Consider the following 17,117-nt stretch of genomic DNA (forward strand, 5'->3'; position numbering starts at 1 on the left):
CTCTTTTTCTAGATGTGTAACAAATCATCTTGAGCCTATACTCCTCTCAAGTGCATTCTGAAACACTGGAACTCCTTTGACACTCAGACTCTGAAGAAAGAGCGCCTCGTATTCTTTTGCACTCGGGCATGGCCATCTTACCAGCTGCAGGATGGGGAGGCCTGGCCTCCTGAGGGAAGTGTTAATATTAATACCATTTAACAACTAGATGTTTTCTGCAGACAGGAGGGCAAATGGTCCGAGGTTCCTTATGTGCAAGCCTTCTTTGCCTTGCGAGACAACCCAGATCTTTGTGTGATATGGAATGTACCCTGATCTAACAGATACATCAGGCAAGTCCACAGATGATAATTCCCCAAAGTCTGAGAAACAAACCCCTAGGGAACACTCGGATGCAGTTCCTGGATGCCCCAGTCCTTCCTCTCCCCACTCTCTGGGACCTCCTTCAGCCACATCATCAACACCTCCAGTTCTACCCTCCCAACCCCCAACTTTACTGTTACCCCTGCAGTAAATGCCTGATGGACGTGGTGCCACTAGGGTCCAAGTTCCCTTTTCATTACAGGACCTTGTGCAAATAGAGGGGGACCTGGGCAAGTTCTCTGGTGACCCTGATAGATATATAGAGGCTTTCCAAAACCTAACTTAGGTGTTTGACCTTACTTGGAGTGATGTTATGTTGCTCTTAAACTCTAACTACTGCAGAGAAACAGGTAGCCCTGCAGGCAGCAGAAAAACTCAGAGATGAACAACATGTCTTCTATAGTTGCTCAATAAGGAAAGAAGGTGAGAAAGAACCAGCATTTACATACCCAATAGGAAAGGAGGCAGTGCCCCTTGAACAACATAATTGGGATCCCAGTGGTACCTTAGATGAGTGGCAAATAAAACATTTTCAAATGTGCTTATTAGACGCCTTACAGAGGACCAGAGCCAAGCCTCTTAATTACCCCAAACTTTCCATGATAGATCAAAAACTAGATGAAATTCCCTCAGCCTTTTTGGAAAGGCTGAGAGAGGCTGTAGTGAAACATATGTTCCTGTCTCCTGTGAGGGATGTTTATACCTCACGTAAATAATTCAATTGAGGGGCAGCTAATTTTGAAAGACAAGTTTATTACTCAAGACAGCCCCTGATATCAGAAGGAAGCTACAGAAACAGGCCATGGGACCAGATAGCACCTTAGAAAACCTCCTGAAGGTAACCACCTTAGTCTTTTATAATAGAGACCAGGAGGAGGCCCAGGAGAAGGAGAGGAAAAAGGCAGAGACTCTTGTGGGCACTTTGTATAAAATCCAGTATCCCCAAGGTGCACCTGCTAGTTGCTACCAATGTGGCAAACCCGGATACTTCAAAAGGGACCGCCCATGCAGCAAGAAGAAGCCACCTCAACCCTGTCCAGTATACAGTGGGGACCACTGGGAGGCAGACTGTCCCAGGAGACATGGGTCACTGAGTCCAGAGCCAGTCTCACAAATGGTCCAGCAGGACTGATGGGTCCTGGGGCTTAACTCCCTGGCTCCAGCGGCTCAGACTGCGTTACTACCCAGGAGCCCCAGGTGATTCTGGAGTTTGAAGGGAGGAAGATAGACTTCTTTCTGGACGCTGGAGCTAGTCTCTCTGTTTTCCTCTCCAATTCAGGCCTTCGTTCCTCCCATAGCACAACCATGATGGGCATCTCAGGGAAGACTTTAACTTGATATTTTTCTCAACCTATTAGCTGCAGTTGGGGAGACCTACTGTTTACACAGGCCTTTTTAATCATGCCTGAAAGTCCCACTCCTTTATTAGGTAGAGATATTCCAGCATGTATGGGGGCCACCATCCTTATGGCTCCAGGACAAACTCTGCCTCCCCTTAGTGGAAAACAGTATTAACCCAGAGGTTTGGGCAACTGAGGGAAGAAGTGGCTGGGCTATAACCAGTATACCAGTCTGGATCCACCTCAAGGATCCCACTTTTTTTCCTAACCAGAGACAATACCCCCTGAAGCCAGAAAGTAGAAAAGGGCTAGAAGCCAGCATTGATAATGTAAAGGCACAAGGCCTCCTTAGGCCTTGCAGTAACCCTTGAAACACCCCAGTATTAGGGGTGCAAAAATCCAATGGGGAATGGAGACTAGTTCAGGAGCTCTGCCTTATTAATGAGGCTATGGTTCTGATTCATCTAGTAGATCCCTATCCCTATACTTTGCTAACTCAAATATCCAAGGGAACTAAATGGTTCCCAGTTCTGGACCTAAAGGATGCCTTTTTCTGTATACCTTTACACCCTGACTCCCAATACTTGTTTGCCTTTGAGGACTCCTCCCATTCAAACAACCCAGTTAACCTGGATGGTACTGCCTCAGAGATTTAGAGATAGTCCCCACCTATTTGGGCAAGTATTGTCAAGAGATCACTTTGAATTCTCCCATCCTCAGGTTAAAGTTTTACAATATGTAGATGACATTATCCTCTGTGCCCCGACTGAGGAAGTTTCTTGAGAGGGCACTGAGGCTCTCCTTAATTTTCTAGCTGGAAAGGGATATAAGGCTTCAAAATCTAAGACTCGGCCCTGTCAGACTTCAGTAAAGTACCTGGCCTTGTCAGAAGGGAACAAGAGCACTAGGCGAGGAGAGGATTAAGCCCATTTCTTCCCTTCCTCTCCCCAGAACCCTCAAACAGCTGAGGGATGCTTGGGCATTACGGGTTTTTGTAGGTTATGGATACCCAGGTATGATGAAATAGGTTGCCCTTTATATCACCTTATAAAATAAATTCAAGTGGCTAAAACTCACTTCCTGACCTGGGAACCTAAATGTCAAAAGGCCTTGAATCAGTTAAAATAAGCCTTGCTTAAAGCACCAGCCCCTAGTCTTTCCATAGGGAAGGCTTTTAATCTTTATGTATCATAAAGGAAAGGAATGGCCCTGGGAGTTTTAATTCAAGTTCAAGGCCCAGCTCAACAGCCAGTAGGTTACTTAAGTAGAGAGTTTGACTTGGAGGCTAAAGGATAGCCAGCTTGCCTCTGAGCAGTTACAGTGGCGCCCCTGCTAGTCCCAAAGGCCACCAAATTAACCCTGGGGAATAACCTGTTCGTACCTCACATAAATAATGTGGCAGGCTTGCTGTCCTCTAAAGCGAGTCTCTGGCTAACAGACAGCTGCCTCCTCAAGTATCAGGCTTTGCTGCTAGAGGGATCTGCAGTCCAGTTAAAAATCTGTCCTTGCCTGATCCCAGCCACTTTCCTCCCAGAGGAAACTGGAGAAAATGAACATAATTGTGAACAGATTGTAGTACAACCTATGCCGCTAGGGAGAATCTCAAAGAAATTCCCCTAGAAAATCCAGACTGGACCCACTTTATGGATGGGAGCTCTTTTGTAGGACAGGGAGTCTATAAAGTGGGATATACAGTAGTCACTCTAAATAACATTATTGAAAATATGCCTCTCTTACCAGGCACAAGTGCTCAATCAGCTGAGCTGATCCCTCTCACAAGAGCACTTGAACTAAGCAAAGGAAAGACAGCTAACATTTATACTGACTTCAAGTGTACCTTTCTAGTTCTCCTTGCCCATGCTGCCATCTGGAAGGAAAGGCACTTCCTCACCACTAATGGGTCTTCCATTAAATACCATCAAGACATCAACAGGCTATTATCCTCAGTATTCCTCCCATGAGAATTAGCAGTAAGACATTGCAGAGGGCATCAGAAGGGGGTAGATGAAATAACCAAAGGAAACAGGCTATCATACCAAAAAGCAAAGTCAGCAATAAGAGGGCCCCAAGGTCCCAATACACCTGAGACGCCTCTGATTTTCCTACATTTCCCTACATAAGGGAAATAAAGCCTCATTATTCCCCTACAGAGATAGAATGGGCCACCTCTCCAGGGTAGACTGTTCAACCCTCAGGATGGTTACAATCAGAAGATGGCAAAGTATGCCTGCCAGCCTCCAGCCAATGGAAGATTCTTAAAATCCTCCACTGAGCCTTTCACTTAGGAAAGCATAAGACATCAATGTGTCCAGAGATTGTTCTCAGGAGAAAATCTACTAAAAATGGTCAAATAGGTCGTTAATGCTTGTGAAACCCTCTTAAAAACAATCGCTTTAATCCCCACCACACTCAGAGTAGGGAAAGTTACTCAGGGGAGGACTGGTAGATAGACTTCACCCATATGCCCAAAATAAATGGCATTCAATATCTTTTGGTGTGGGTGGATACCTTCATTAACTGGGTAGAGGCCTTCCCATGCCGAACAGAAAAGGCCTCTGAGGTGGTGAGAATACTAATTAGTTAAATAATTCCTTGCTTTGGGCTCCCTAAGTACTTCCAAAGCAACGATGGCCCCTCATTTAAAGCAGCCGCTACCCAGTGGGGCCGAGTCTGCTAGGACTTTTGATTGGGTTTGGTAATACATCACACCCTTTAGCCTCTACGGTGTCAGTCATGGCCCATTTATACAGGACTAATTGCTGGGTCTGTCCTGAGCGGTTTGCTCAGTTCAGTAACACTAAGGAACCTCTTGATGACCTGGTATTTACTGTCTTAGGATTCCCTTTGTTAGCTTTACCTTTAGCCATTAAAGACTTGTCAGGCATAAATGGAACATGGTATGGGAACACTTTCAACTGAGTAACTAACTCCTCCCAGGAAAGCATTTCCTCCCTGGTACCAGAAAACACTTTCCCCAAAGATAAGCTTCACACCCTCAGGCTAGGAAAAGTTGGCTGGGTAATAGCAAATGCCTCCTCCTGTTTTAAAAGCAGAGGAAAAGGACCATACCTGGGAGATCTCAAATATTAAAACACCATACTCGTAATTGCTGAAAGCTCGGAGGTTTGGAGAAAAAGACATAATAAGGATGATCTAAGAAAAGTGGAAGCCATATGGGGGGAGGCTTTCAGAATTCAGCCTCTCCTCCTGGTTGGAAGTCCTGCTGGGAATGACAGGCTCTGGGCCTTCCCAGACATGCACCCTCATGGAATTCCAGACCCCCTGTATGATGCTTAGTAGTAGTGGCCTACAAATCTGTGGGTAAACAGAACAGGAGACTTCTGGACTGACAGCTCCTGCCTCAAGGATTATCTGAGATATTGGCCAGGACATATTGTGACCCTGGTATTGTGTCCCTGGTCTTTTGAAACTCCATTTGTCGGCCAGGTGCGGTGGCTTGCGCCTGTAATCCCAGCACTTTGGGAGGCCAACTTGGGTAAATGACAAGGTCAGGAGTCCAAGACCAGCCTGGACAATATGGTGAAACCCCATCTGTACTAATAATACAAAAAAAAAAAAAAAAAAAAAGCCAGGCATGGTGGTGCATGCCTGTAGTCCCAGCTACTTGGGAGGCTGAGGCAGGAAAATTGCTTGAACCCAGGAGGCAGAGGGTGCAGTGAGCCAAGATTGTGCCACTGCACTCCAGCCTGGGTGACAGAGTAAGACTCTGTCTCGAAAAAACAAAACAAAACAAAAAACTCAGTTTATCAGGTGGACTCTTCTCATTTAGCATGTAAAATTCCAAATGGCATCGTGAGTGACTATCCTGAGTATGGATATCCCCATCCCAAAGATGCTCCTATTATATGCAAGAGGGGGAAGCTTCTAAGATAGGAGAAAGATCTGTGTCTCTCACAAGCTACAACTTAGCACTGGCCCTTCAGGGGACAGGGCTTTCTTTCTTTTGTGGCTCCTGGCTACACTTAATCCTCCCTAGGCACTGGAAGGGAACCTGCACTATCATGGCAGTGGTTCCTGACCTATTATGTTTAAATTCCACTGATATGGCAGCATCATCTGGGGACATCCCTAACCTAGCCTGTTTTCTAGCAAGTGTGCTATCTCAGATGAGCTGAACAAAGAGGTTTATCATTTCCATGCCCTCGTATGGAGACTTAACTGAAAGAGAAGATTGGGTAGGACCTGCACATGACAATCTTATCTTAGAAAAACCAGGGATAGGGGATTCTATAGCCAGAGGCCTCTTCTGGTTTGCTGGTATTCCTGTCCTTGAAAGATCAGTACTTAATATTTCTGTTATGATGCAACGAGGGCAGAAGCCAACAGTAGAAGCCATAGAAGCACAACAACAATCCATAAACTCTTTAGCCTCAGTAGTTATGCAAAATAGATATCCTTATGGCCAAAGTAGGGAGTACCTGTGCAGTTTTAAAAAGAAGCATGTCACTTCTAGATCAACACCTCTAATCAAGTGGAAGAGAATGTACAGGTGCTTAAAGATCAAATTAGAATGTTGACAGATTAAGAGAAAGTGCGGGCTCTAGTCCTAGTTGGCTACAATCCCTCCTGAATGGATTCCAATCTTCTTTGTGGAACTGGTTAGCTCCTTTATTAGGCCCCCTTTTGCTCGTGTGTTTTGCACTAATGTTTGGACTTTGTATATTCAATACTGTAACTCAAATTGTTTCCACTCACTTAGAGACTGTTAAACTCCAAATGGTGCTGCAGATGGAACCATGCATAGACACGCCATTCTTCTGGGGACCCTTAGACTAATCTCAGGAGGAGCCCTAACTGCTGTAACCCCAACGACGCCCCCTTCCAGCAGGAAGCAGCCAGGAGTGGTCATCGTCCACTTTCCCCAACAGCAGTTGGGGTCTCCACTCCTGAAGCAGGAATGAGAGAGGAGGAAGGAAGAAACCAGTTAGGCAGGCAGTTAGGGTGGGTCCTCGGTAAAATTCTTCCAAACAAAAGAACAGCTTGAAAAATCAAACTGCAGGCACAGATAAGAGAATTTGTACAGGGAGGCTTGTCTTAGACATGTCCACAACTGCCTAGGTAAGAAAGACTACACAGAGACTTGCCCAGAGATGCCCACAATGGAAAATTCCTTCCCCTGAGACATGCGCAGTAAGGGGAACAAAGCCACATGGAGTAACTCAAGCTAAGGGCCTGCATGCACACTGGGAGGACAGGGTAGAACTACCATAAATTCATGCTTTATGCAAATGAGATGCCCAGCACTCATCAATTTCTTACAAAAGCCTCTGCATTCAAATGTGAAATGGCAACACTCTTTTGGGCCCCCTCTTGGCAGTGGGGAGCTTTCTTTTTTCACTTCTTAAACTTTTGCTCCAACCTCACCTTTGGGCTCCATGCTCCTTAATTTTCTTGGTTGTGAGACAAAAGAACTTCAGGTGATACCTTAGGCAATGAGAGACTGTTACATTGTGGTGCATTGGTGAGACTGTAAAACTATCAGTTTATTGCTGATAACCCCAACATCAGCAATGATGCTTATGGAAAAAGAAAACAAATCCTTTATGATCAGCTGGATTCTGTAGTTCGTTGAAAAGATGACTCCAATCCTTCACCCTTCCCTGCATTCATGTCCATTGCTGTGTAACTCTGCAGTGCCTCCAACCATGTGACGTCTTTCAGCCAACATAAGGAGACAGCAGTGAAGGTGTGCCAGTTCCCAGTGTAAGCCCCAAGAGGCCTTGTGTGTCTTCGTTTGCTTCCTTGTGTGCTTCTAATGGTGCTGAGAGAAGGACAGGTCCAGACTAGCCTGCTGGAGGGTGAGAGATGCTGGCTCCCACATCCTTGTTGCTCCAGTGGAGGCCAGGCTAGATTAGATGACAGCCACCTGACTCCATGTGAGCAAATCTGAGATCAGCAGAGCTGGCAGAGCCAACTCTCAAATACTTGGAAAATACTTTTAATATGTAAAACATTTTAAATATTAATTTTTATTAATACATTAATATTTAAAATGTTTTTTAAAGCCACTGTTTTATACTGGCTTTGTTAACACAGCATAAGCTAAGTGCTACAACTCCTCAGGAATCTGAGCTTTGACCAAAAGGAGTACGGTAGCCACAGAGATGTGCCTCTGAGGCCCCCTTCAAGAGAGAGCCTGTGTGAGGAGTGCAGTCAGCTGACGGGCTCCAGCTGCAGATCTCAGGGATCTGCTTCAGTATTCCAGCTGGTGCCTGCTCTCCTCAGACTGCTCCTGCCATTGACTGAGCAAGGCAGGAGCTCTGTGTTGGGAGCTGATGCTGGAATACTGAACTACATCCCGAGATCTCCAGCTGCTTATCTCGGGGATCTGAGGTGGCCATGATTTTCTCAGAGTTGTATATTAGGTGCTAGAATAACATCATTTTGTTTGATGTCATTTTGTTATCACATTGATGGAAAAAAAATCAATTCCCAACCTGAGCCACTGTCTGTGTGGAGTTTGCATGTTTTGCATGGGTTTTCTTCAGGTACTCTGGTTTCCTCTCAGATCCCAGAGATGAGCACTTTCAGTAAATTGGGGTGTCTAAATGGTGCCAGTCTGAGTGAGGGTGTGGGTGTGAGCATGCCTTACAGCCGGATGCCGTCCTCTCCAGGGTTGATGCCCACTTAGTGCTCTGAGCCACTGGGATAGGCTCTGGCCACCCACAACTCCAAACTGGAATCATTGGGTGAATAATTTTGTTTTTAGTAATGTTTTTTTTTTCAAGACAAAGTCTCACACTCTGTCACCCAGGCCAGAGTGCAGTGGCACAATCTTGGCCTACTGCAACCTCTACCTTCTGGGCTCAAGCAATACTCCCACCTCAGTTTCCTGAGTAGCTGGGACTACAGGCGCAGGTCACCATGCCTGGCTAATTTTTTTGGTGTTTTTGTAGAGATAAAACTCTCTACAAAATGTTGTCCAGGCTGGTCTCGAACTCCTGAGCTCAAGCTATCCTCCTGCCTTGGGCTCCCAAAGTGCGAGGATTATAGGCATGAGCCACCGTGCCTGGCCTAGTAATCATTCTTAAATGTATATGTAAACATTTATTTCAGTGTTAAATATTGAAGTGTTTGGTCTTTATTTAGAAGTTTGATGTGTTTTATGACCAGAAATATGCTGTGAACTTAATTCTTTCTTATAGCAATTAGCTTATGGGAAAATTGGTTTTGTTCCACATTATTTTATTTGAAGTCGTAGTTTCCTAGATCCTATCAACTCCATTAAATGAGGACTTACTATACTGTAGCCTGAGGCTCATCTTAGCCCTCCCTCATTCCCCCTGCCTCTCCCTTCACAGTCAGCCTGCACTGTGGTCTGAGGCTTTCCCCGCTACAGTCTCTCTCCTTTATCTTTCATGGAACCACCCCTAATTACTCACTTGTACTTCTGACTTCATCTTGAAAGCTGCTTCCTGGAAGATCCAAACTGACACAAGGAGGGACTGAAGGATTCGAATGAGGGAAGTAACCCATTCACCGCTTATTTGAGATGGGGAACTGAAGGACTTTGGCAGTTCCTACACAGAAACAGATGGCAGAGATGACAAGGTTTCTCAGAGAATGCGTGAGTAACTGGAATGACTTTTCCTGATGACCCAGACAGCCTGCTCAAGAGCACACTGTTGGAGCTGCCCTCTTTGGATGGAACTATGGAATGATTTTTATTCTTCTACTTCCCAGGTGAATGGGAAACCAAGGAGACAGTCGGCATTTAACAAAAAAGAATCTGCATCGCAGTCAGAACTGTGTTGCATTTGCTTCTCTCTGGATTACCTTGAAGTTATTCCCCTTCCCCCAATAATAATGGCATTATGAAAAAAATTGGAATTGATCAAATGAAGTCAAGAGTAAACAGAGGAAAGACTACCCAAAGTCTGGTTTGCTTCAGTTGGGGGCTGATGATCTGGGAAGGAGATTGGGACATATTTGTGCTGCAGGGAACAGTATTTCATGAAGGGGAGCTGTGTGACTAACAAAAGGGTTAACTGGATCCTATAAGCTATAGACAGCTTCTAGGTAGTGCCAACCTGTGCTGCATACCCGAACATTGTTTCTTCCCCCACTGAAGGTAATAAGCTGTGGAGTTGCACAGGCACTTTGTATTACTCGTTCCACTCATTGGCCTTGGTGGCTGCCAGGAACTGAGGTCAGGGGAAAGGGAGAAGGTCACACTCCTGGACCCAGGTTGGCCAGTCCAGGCAGCCTGCTCTTCACATCACTCCAGAGTTGGACCTGCCCAGAGTGGAACTAGAATAGGGTATGGGTAGCACCTGCTTCCCCTCCCATAAAGAGTCAGTGCCCTAGGTGGGTAGATCTGGCGGGGGGCTGCCAATAACCCAGAATCCAGCACAACAAAAGGCACTTCTGGCCCAGCTCCGACTAACCCCACTGTTCTTCCTTTCCCCAGCTTCTTTCAAGCTGGAATCAATCTGTTGTTCTTTGGACCTGAGGTCAACATGACTTTGATGGATGGAATTCATCTTCTTTCTAAAGTTATCTGGACACTTGGTACAACACAGAGTGTCTGATATCTGGGCCTGGGGAGACCTCAGAGGCCCTGGGGAGCCCAGAGACCTGTGGAGTGTCAGGGTGGCTCTCCTCCTGTGAATGCAAGCTCCCTGGGAAAGTTCTCCCTAGAAAAAGATGTGGGGAAGGAGCTCAGATGGACAGAGCCTCCTGCCCGTGGAGAGAGTATGGGCCCTGGAGAAGCTGCGTGAGTCCTCTCCAGCAGAAGGGCCAGAGGTGCACATTAGTGGGGCTTGGGTGGGTCTCATGGTGACATTGGCTGGAGATGCCAAATCCACAGGTGTTAGGCCTGGGCAGGTTCTAGTGTGCGAGTGGGCTAGTTTTTCTAGACTAGCACACAGGAAGAGGGTGGCCTGGCTTCCCTTCCCTCTGAAGCTCAGGACTGAGGCCCAGGACACATCTTACACCATTGATATGAGTTGGGGACAGATGGGTAGCAGATGTGCCCAATTGACTGGCTGGGAGAAGAGCCTGGAAGGCAAAGACCCCAGTGTTCCTGTAAGGAGGAGGAAGATGGAGGGCTCACCATGCACGTGGGCCAGAAAAAGTGCCAATGAGATTGTTCTGACTCTATAGGTGTTTTGGACATAATCTAGGCTGTCACAGAACAGCCAAGCCTGCTGCCAGTTTCCAATCTGGGATCTCAGGTAGGCCCAGGGGCTTGCTGAGTTCCACCTTCCCTCTTGCCCTTGGTCTGGAGACAGCTTTCTCCCTGTGGTGAATGTGACACAACAAGGTGCAGCCCTACTAAAAGCTGGAGCTTGGGTCACTGGGATTGTGTGCTGTGGGGAAGAGGGGGAGGGAAGAGCAGGGCTGTGGCATTAGACAGACTTTGACTGAAATCTTGGACCTGCCTCCTACTAGCTGTGAGATCTTGGCAAATTACCTCCTGCTATAGGCCAAATGTCTGTGTCCCCCTAAAATGCACATGTTAAATCCTAATGCCCAAGGTGATGGTATTTGGAAGTGGGACCTTTGGGAGGTGATTAGGTGATGAGGGTGGAGCCCTCGTGAATGGGATTGGTGCCCTTGTGTAACAAGGCCCCAGAGAGCTCCCTCACACCTTCCACCATGTAAGGTTACAGGGGAAAGACAGCCATTTAAGAAGCAGGTCTTCAGCAGACACTGAATCCACGGGCACCTTGATCTTGGACTTCCCAGGTTCCACACTGTGAGTAATAAACGTCTATTGTTTATAAGCCACCCAGTCTATGGTATTTTGTTATAGAAGCCTGAATGGTCAAAGACACCACGCTTTCTGATCCTGTTTCCTCATCTACAAACTCAAAGGAGAATGGTGCTTCTCTCATAGTCCTGCTGGGCCACAGTGACACGTGGTACTTCTCCTTTTCAGGGGCCCTGTAGTCGAGCTAGCTCTGCACATAGCATGTTAATGGGCTGGACTGCTTCCTCTGCTGTCATGTGATGACTAATGAATGCAGTCCTGGAGGCTGAATATCACAAACAAAATTATCACAGAAGTTCCTGCTGGGCTGAGTAGCACTCAGGTGAACTTCTTTGTCCAGTTGAGGCTAGTGCCAGAGAGAAAGGGTACCCCCAGATGGAGGTAGCACCATCAGTGGGCAAGAACACCTTTGCGGAGGAGGGAGGCTTGGTCGAACTGCCTCTCTATGCCTGGAGCTTTCCAGCCCCGCCCTGGGTTATGCCTTAAGGCTGGGGGTCTCCCTCAGATTTGGTGGAAAACCTAGGATCAGTGGCCCTGATTTTCTCTGCTGAAGTAAGTCTTCTTTGTGGCCAGCAGGTGGCGCTAAGCCCTCAGTTCTGTGGGCTTCACACTCACCAGCAGTTTAAGGTCCCTGGCAGGTGGAGGAAGGTTACTCTGGATGGGGCTCCAAGGATGGTGCTGCCAGCAGGTCCTTATTAGTGAGTCTGGCCCTTCTCCTTGGCCTTAAGGGCAGCCAAGCTGAGTCGCAAGAGCCAGCCTCCTAGAATGCTAGGCTGACTCTGAGTAGCTTTCACCCCTTCACCCTCTAAACCAGAAATGGGTCAGCTCTGCAAGGAAGGGAATCAGCGCTGGGGACTGCATGGGTGCCAGGAGGGGGCAGCTTAGAGCTCAGACCAGCAGCGACAACTTCCTGGCCCCTTGGCCCTGCCTCTGGAGCCACCTGGGACAGACCCTCACTGATGCGCTGTCTGCAGGCCTCACACTGTAGCAATAACCCTGACTTTTTGTCCTGTATGCCATCCATCTGTTATTCATTCATTCATTTTTCATTCATGTAGCACCTACTCTGTGTAAGCCAGCCACAGTGCTGAGTCCCAGTCCCTGACCTCAGGAAGCCATGGACTTGGGGATGGGGAGACAGACCCCTAAATGTAGGCAAAAGGAGAATGCCCATAGCACAGCGGAGGGAAGGGACCTTCCTTTCCAGAGAAATCAGGGAAGGTTTCGAGGAGGCATCATTCAGCCTGGATTTTTATGGATTTCAACAGACAGAGATGAGGCCTGGGCAGTCCAGGCCAAGGGAATAACATAAGCAAGGTCTGGGAGGTAGGAAGCTCAACATTATGTGCCAGGAGGGATAGGACAGTGAGGTACCCAGGGAAGTGGGTGGGCAAGTGCAGACTCCTAGCAAGAAAACAGTGGGCCATAAAGCCGAAGAGGCAGTCACAGCCCGAATTGGCTGGCTAAGAAGCTAGCCTTGACCCAGAGGTGATGGGGAACTACCGAAGGTATTTCATGGTGGGGGTGGGGGGTAACCCACCCTTCTAAGACCACCCTGGAGGCTGCGTGGCAGATGGATTGCAGCGGGTGAGATGGAGACAATGAGACCAGGTCACAGGCATTGCCATAGCCCCTAAAATCATGGTCTCAGCTGGGAAGGGGGCACGGTGTGGAAAGAAAGACTCGGCAAATAAACATGACCAAGGGCAAAATAAAAGCACCGTCTCTCTTTAACACTTGTTTGGCCAGTTTTCTCGTCATGTAGCTGATTCAGCAGCAATCACAATAGTTAACATTTATTGAGCACTTACTGTAGACCAGGCACTTCAGCATTTTACATGTTTTTCGTTTACTCCCAAAACAATTCTATGAGGTAGGTACTATTAGCATCCATGTTATAGATGAGGCAACTGAGACACAGAGAGGTTAAGTTACTTGACAAAAGTCATACAGCTAGAGCCAGGATTCGAACCCAGGCAGTTGGCTCAAGAGTTAGGGCTCCAATTACTACACTAATGCCTATGACACCTCTACCCCTCTCCCTGGGCACTCCACCCTTCCAGCAGGTCCCTGGGAGTAGAGACAGAGCCCAGGGCTGCAGAGCCTAGTGAGTGCCCAAAGGCTGAGTTGGCCAGACAGGCTGACAGGGCTGGGCCACCTGAGGCAGGAGGGGGAAATTCCCCCCGAGCTGGGGGAAGAGGTGCCAGCCTTCCGTCCCTCCCCTGGCCTCCGTGCTAGGGTCTGTGGCGCCTTTTGAAGGGGGTGGCAGCTGCCAGTCCCTGCCTCCCTTCCCACCAGCATGCTTGCTGCTTCCCCAGCAAGAAAAGCCAGAGTTTAGGTCATGAGGGGGAGGCTTTATTGACAACGGAGAAGGCAGAGTTCTAAGCAAGTTCACACAACACTGCTCCAAGGGTCCAGGCGCAGGTCAAACCCGTCAGGACCAAGGGCCTCTTCACCTCAGGGACCTCACTCCCTCCCACCATCCTGAACCTTCCCACACCTTTTCCAGCAACCCAAAGACACCCAACTCCAAGCCACCCTCTGGACAAAGTGAGTGGCAGCCACTGTTGTACAGCCAGGACCAGAGTTGGGCCTGAGGCCTAATCATGTGTGGTGGGCACAGGACACCCTCTCCTCAGCCTCTGGGGACAGGTGGGAAGTAGGCAGGGGCAGTAGCCCCAGCCCACAGAGCCCTCACTGCAGGAGGCCGATGTGGCAAAAGGCAGGAGCACTGGCATCTCCTCCTCCCTGTGCCTGAGCGGGGCTCCGCAAAGCCAAGCCTCCTCAGGTCACCTTCCCGTGCTTCCTCCCCTTCCAGCCCTGAAACTGGCCCTCGGAGGGGAGCCCCGTCAGCTTCACAGCACCAATTCTCCAGTGGGAACACGCTCTCTCATCAACTGTAGGCTAGGCCCAACCCTTAGCCAGGTGCTTTTTCAGGGACCAAGGAGAGCTGGGGCCTGACCACAGACATTTCTTGAAGCCAAAGAAGCAAAGCAGCAGCCCTCAGGGGATTGTTCTTCCCCAGCCACCTGCCCAGTGTGTGGCTGGTCAATCGTGGGGAGCCAGGACTGGCTGCACACACAGCTTTAGGGCCCAGCACCTCCCACAGCCTCTGCAGCCTTGGGCAGGGGAGAGGGGTGAGGCAGTCCTGAATTGGGTTGGGAGGAGCAAGGACAAAAATAACCCAGTACAGGTTCCTGCTGAGGCCAGAAATAGCATAGTGACAAGTGCCTTGTAACACCCTGGATGAGCAGCAGGGGGAGGCTGAGCTGAGGCTGGCCCAGCCTCACACTAGGCCCTGGCTGGGCTACATACCATACCACACGGTCTGTGTGTACGCACGCGTGGTGGGGGGGGGGCCCGAGACACCATGGCTCAGGACAGGGAATCCGGAGAGATGCTGAACTTGGGCTTGGCCTTGGCCATGGCCACGCTACGCTTGCGCAGGGGCCCGCGGGCTGAGGCGAGGGTCAGAGCTTCCAGTAGGCTGTGGTCCTCATCAAGCTGGCGGGCCGTGCAGAGTGGTGTGGGCACTTTGATGGTGTTGCCAAACTTGGAGTAGTCCACAGAGTAACGTCCGTCCTCCTCAGCTACAATGGGGACAAAGCGCTGGCCCCACAGGATCTCATCGGCCAGGTAGGAGGTGCGGGCCTGGGTGGTGATGCCCGTGGTTTCCACCACGCCTTCCAGGATGACGATGATCTCGAGGTCCTGGTGGTGGTGCAGGTCGCTGGGTGCCAGGTCATAGAGTGGGCTGTTGGCATCGATGACATGGTAGATGATCAGCGGGGCCACCAGGAAGATGCTGTTACCACCCACACCATTCTCCATGGGGATGTCCACCTGGTGGAGGGGCACCACCTCACCCTCGGGGCTGGTGGTCTTGCGCACCACCTGCATGTGGATGGTGGCGCTGATGATCATGCTCTTGCGGAGGTCGCCCACACGCAGCATGAAGCAGAGGCGGCCGTGGCGCAGGGCGATCACTGCGTGCTTGCTGAAGATGAGGGTCTCGGCCCTGCGGTGGGCCTGGGCAGTCTTCATGAAGATGCAGCCAAGCATGATGGCGTTGATCATGAGCCCCACGATGTTCTGCACGATGAGGATCAGGATGGCCAGCGGGCACTCCTCAGTCACCATGCGCCCGCCAAAGCCAATAGTCACTTGGACCTCAATGGAGAAAAGGAAGGCAGACGAAAAGGAGTGGATGCTGGTGACACAGGGCTCAGCAGTGCCCTCGTTGGGGGCCAGGTCGCCGTGGGCGAAGGCGATGAGCCACCACACCATGGCAAAGAGCAGCCAGCTGCACAGGAAGGACATGGTGAAGATGAGCAGCGTGTGTGGCCACTTGAGGTCCACCAGCGTGGTGAACACGTCCTGCAGGAAACGGCCCTGCTCCCGGATGTTCTTGTGGGCCACGTTGCAGTTGCCTTTCTTGGACACAAAGCGGGCCCTACGCTCGCGGGCGCGGTACCTGGGCTCGGCAGGGTCCTCCGCCAGGCGTGTCAGCACGTACTCCTCGGGGATGATGCCCTTGCGGGACAGCATGGCTCTGGTGACCCCCAGGGAGGGGCTTCCCCCATCGGAGGCACCCCTCGGTCGTGGCCTAGGGCCTCACTGCGGCGTCCTCTCCGTGGGCACCCTCTCACCCTTGGGCTGTGCTCAGCCTGTGCTGGCCTCACTTCTGAGATAACTCCCCACCAGACTCTTCCTCACCTCCACCTGCATCCCACTTCACTTCTTAATATCAGCCTCAGGCCGGGTGTGGTGGCTCATGCCTGTAATCCCACTACTTTGGGAGGCTGAGGCGGGCAGATCACGACGTCAGGAGTTCGAGACCAGCCTGACCAACATGGTGAAACCCCATCTCTACTAAAAATAAAAAAATTAGCCTGGCGTGGTGGTGCACACCTGTAATCCCAGCTACTCAGGAGGCTGAGGCAGGAGAACCGCTTGAACCCGGGAGGCGGAGGTTGCAGTGAGCCCAGATCATGCCACTGCACTCCAGCCTGGGTGACAGAGCAAGACTCAGTCTCAAAAACAGAAAACAAACAACAAACAAAACAAAAAAACAGCCTCACCCTTGAGCCTACCTGCCTGCCGCCTAGGGAGCCCCCAACCCTGCCGGCTCTCGACCTGGCCCTGGGTCCTCCCTCAGCTTACCCCGCCAGCTGACCACGCTGGGTCTCCCACCGAGAGCCTGTCTCCCCTCCCAGCCTACCTTCTCAGCCCAGCTCAGAACTTAACACCTCCGGATCTCTCCCACTAACCGGACCTCACCCCCACCTCCGGGTCTCCCGCCTCACCTGCCTGGCCTCCGGGCTCCCAGGCTCCAGCTCAGATCCTGGCCACCCCCGCCCGTCTCCCCGCCAGCTGTGCCCCCTATGTCCTACTCCACCCTTCTCGGAGCGCCTCCGCCGCTCTCCGGATCCCCCTCCAGCTCTCGTCCTCTCTGTCTCCTTGGGATCCTGCGTTCTCCGGAGTCACCACCCCACCCGGCTCAATTCCGGCTCCCCGGCACCGCGCGCGACACGGCGGGGCTGACTCCGAGTCGCGGCCTCCCGGTCCCTGCCGCCCGCCCGTGCCGCGGCCCCCGCTCCGCGCCGGGTCCCGGCCCCGCCCGCCGCCGCCGCTGCACCTGCTCCTGCTCCTCACGCCACGGCCGTCGCCTCCCCGCC

General features: G+C 50.4%; 1 protein-coding gene across 1 annotated transcript; it reads right to left on the reverse strand.

Annotated features, from left to right (window-relative positions):
• Positions 1-13,173: 13,173 nt before the first annotated feature.
• Positions 13,174-16,798, reverse strand: KCNJ11 (potassium inwardly rectifying channel subfamily J member 11). Its single transcript, XM_010370140.2, has one exon. The coding sequence runs from the start codon at positions 15,985-15,987 to the stop codon at positions 14,815-14,817; it is 1,173 nt and encodes a 390-aa protein (XP_010368442.1). The 5' UTR covers positions 15,988-16,798; the 3' UTR covers positions 13,174-14,814.
• Positions 16,799-17,117: the final 319 nt, after the last annotated feature.

Source organism: Rhinopithecus roxellana, chromosome 15, assembly GCF_007565055.1.
Source record: "Rhinopithecus roxellana isolate Shanxi Qingling chromosome 15, ASM756505v1, whole genome shotgun sequence".
In the NCBI taxonomy this organism is placed as follows: domain Eukaryota; kingdom Metazoa; phylum Chordata; class Mammalia; order Primates; family Cercopithecidae; genus Rhinopithecus; species Rhinopithecus roxellana.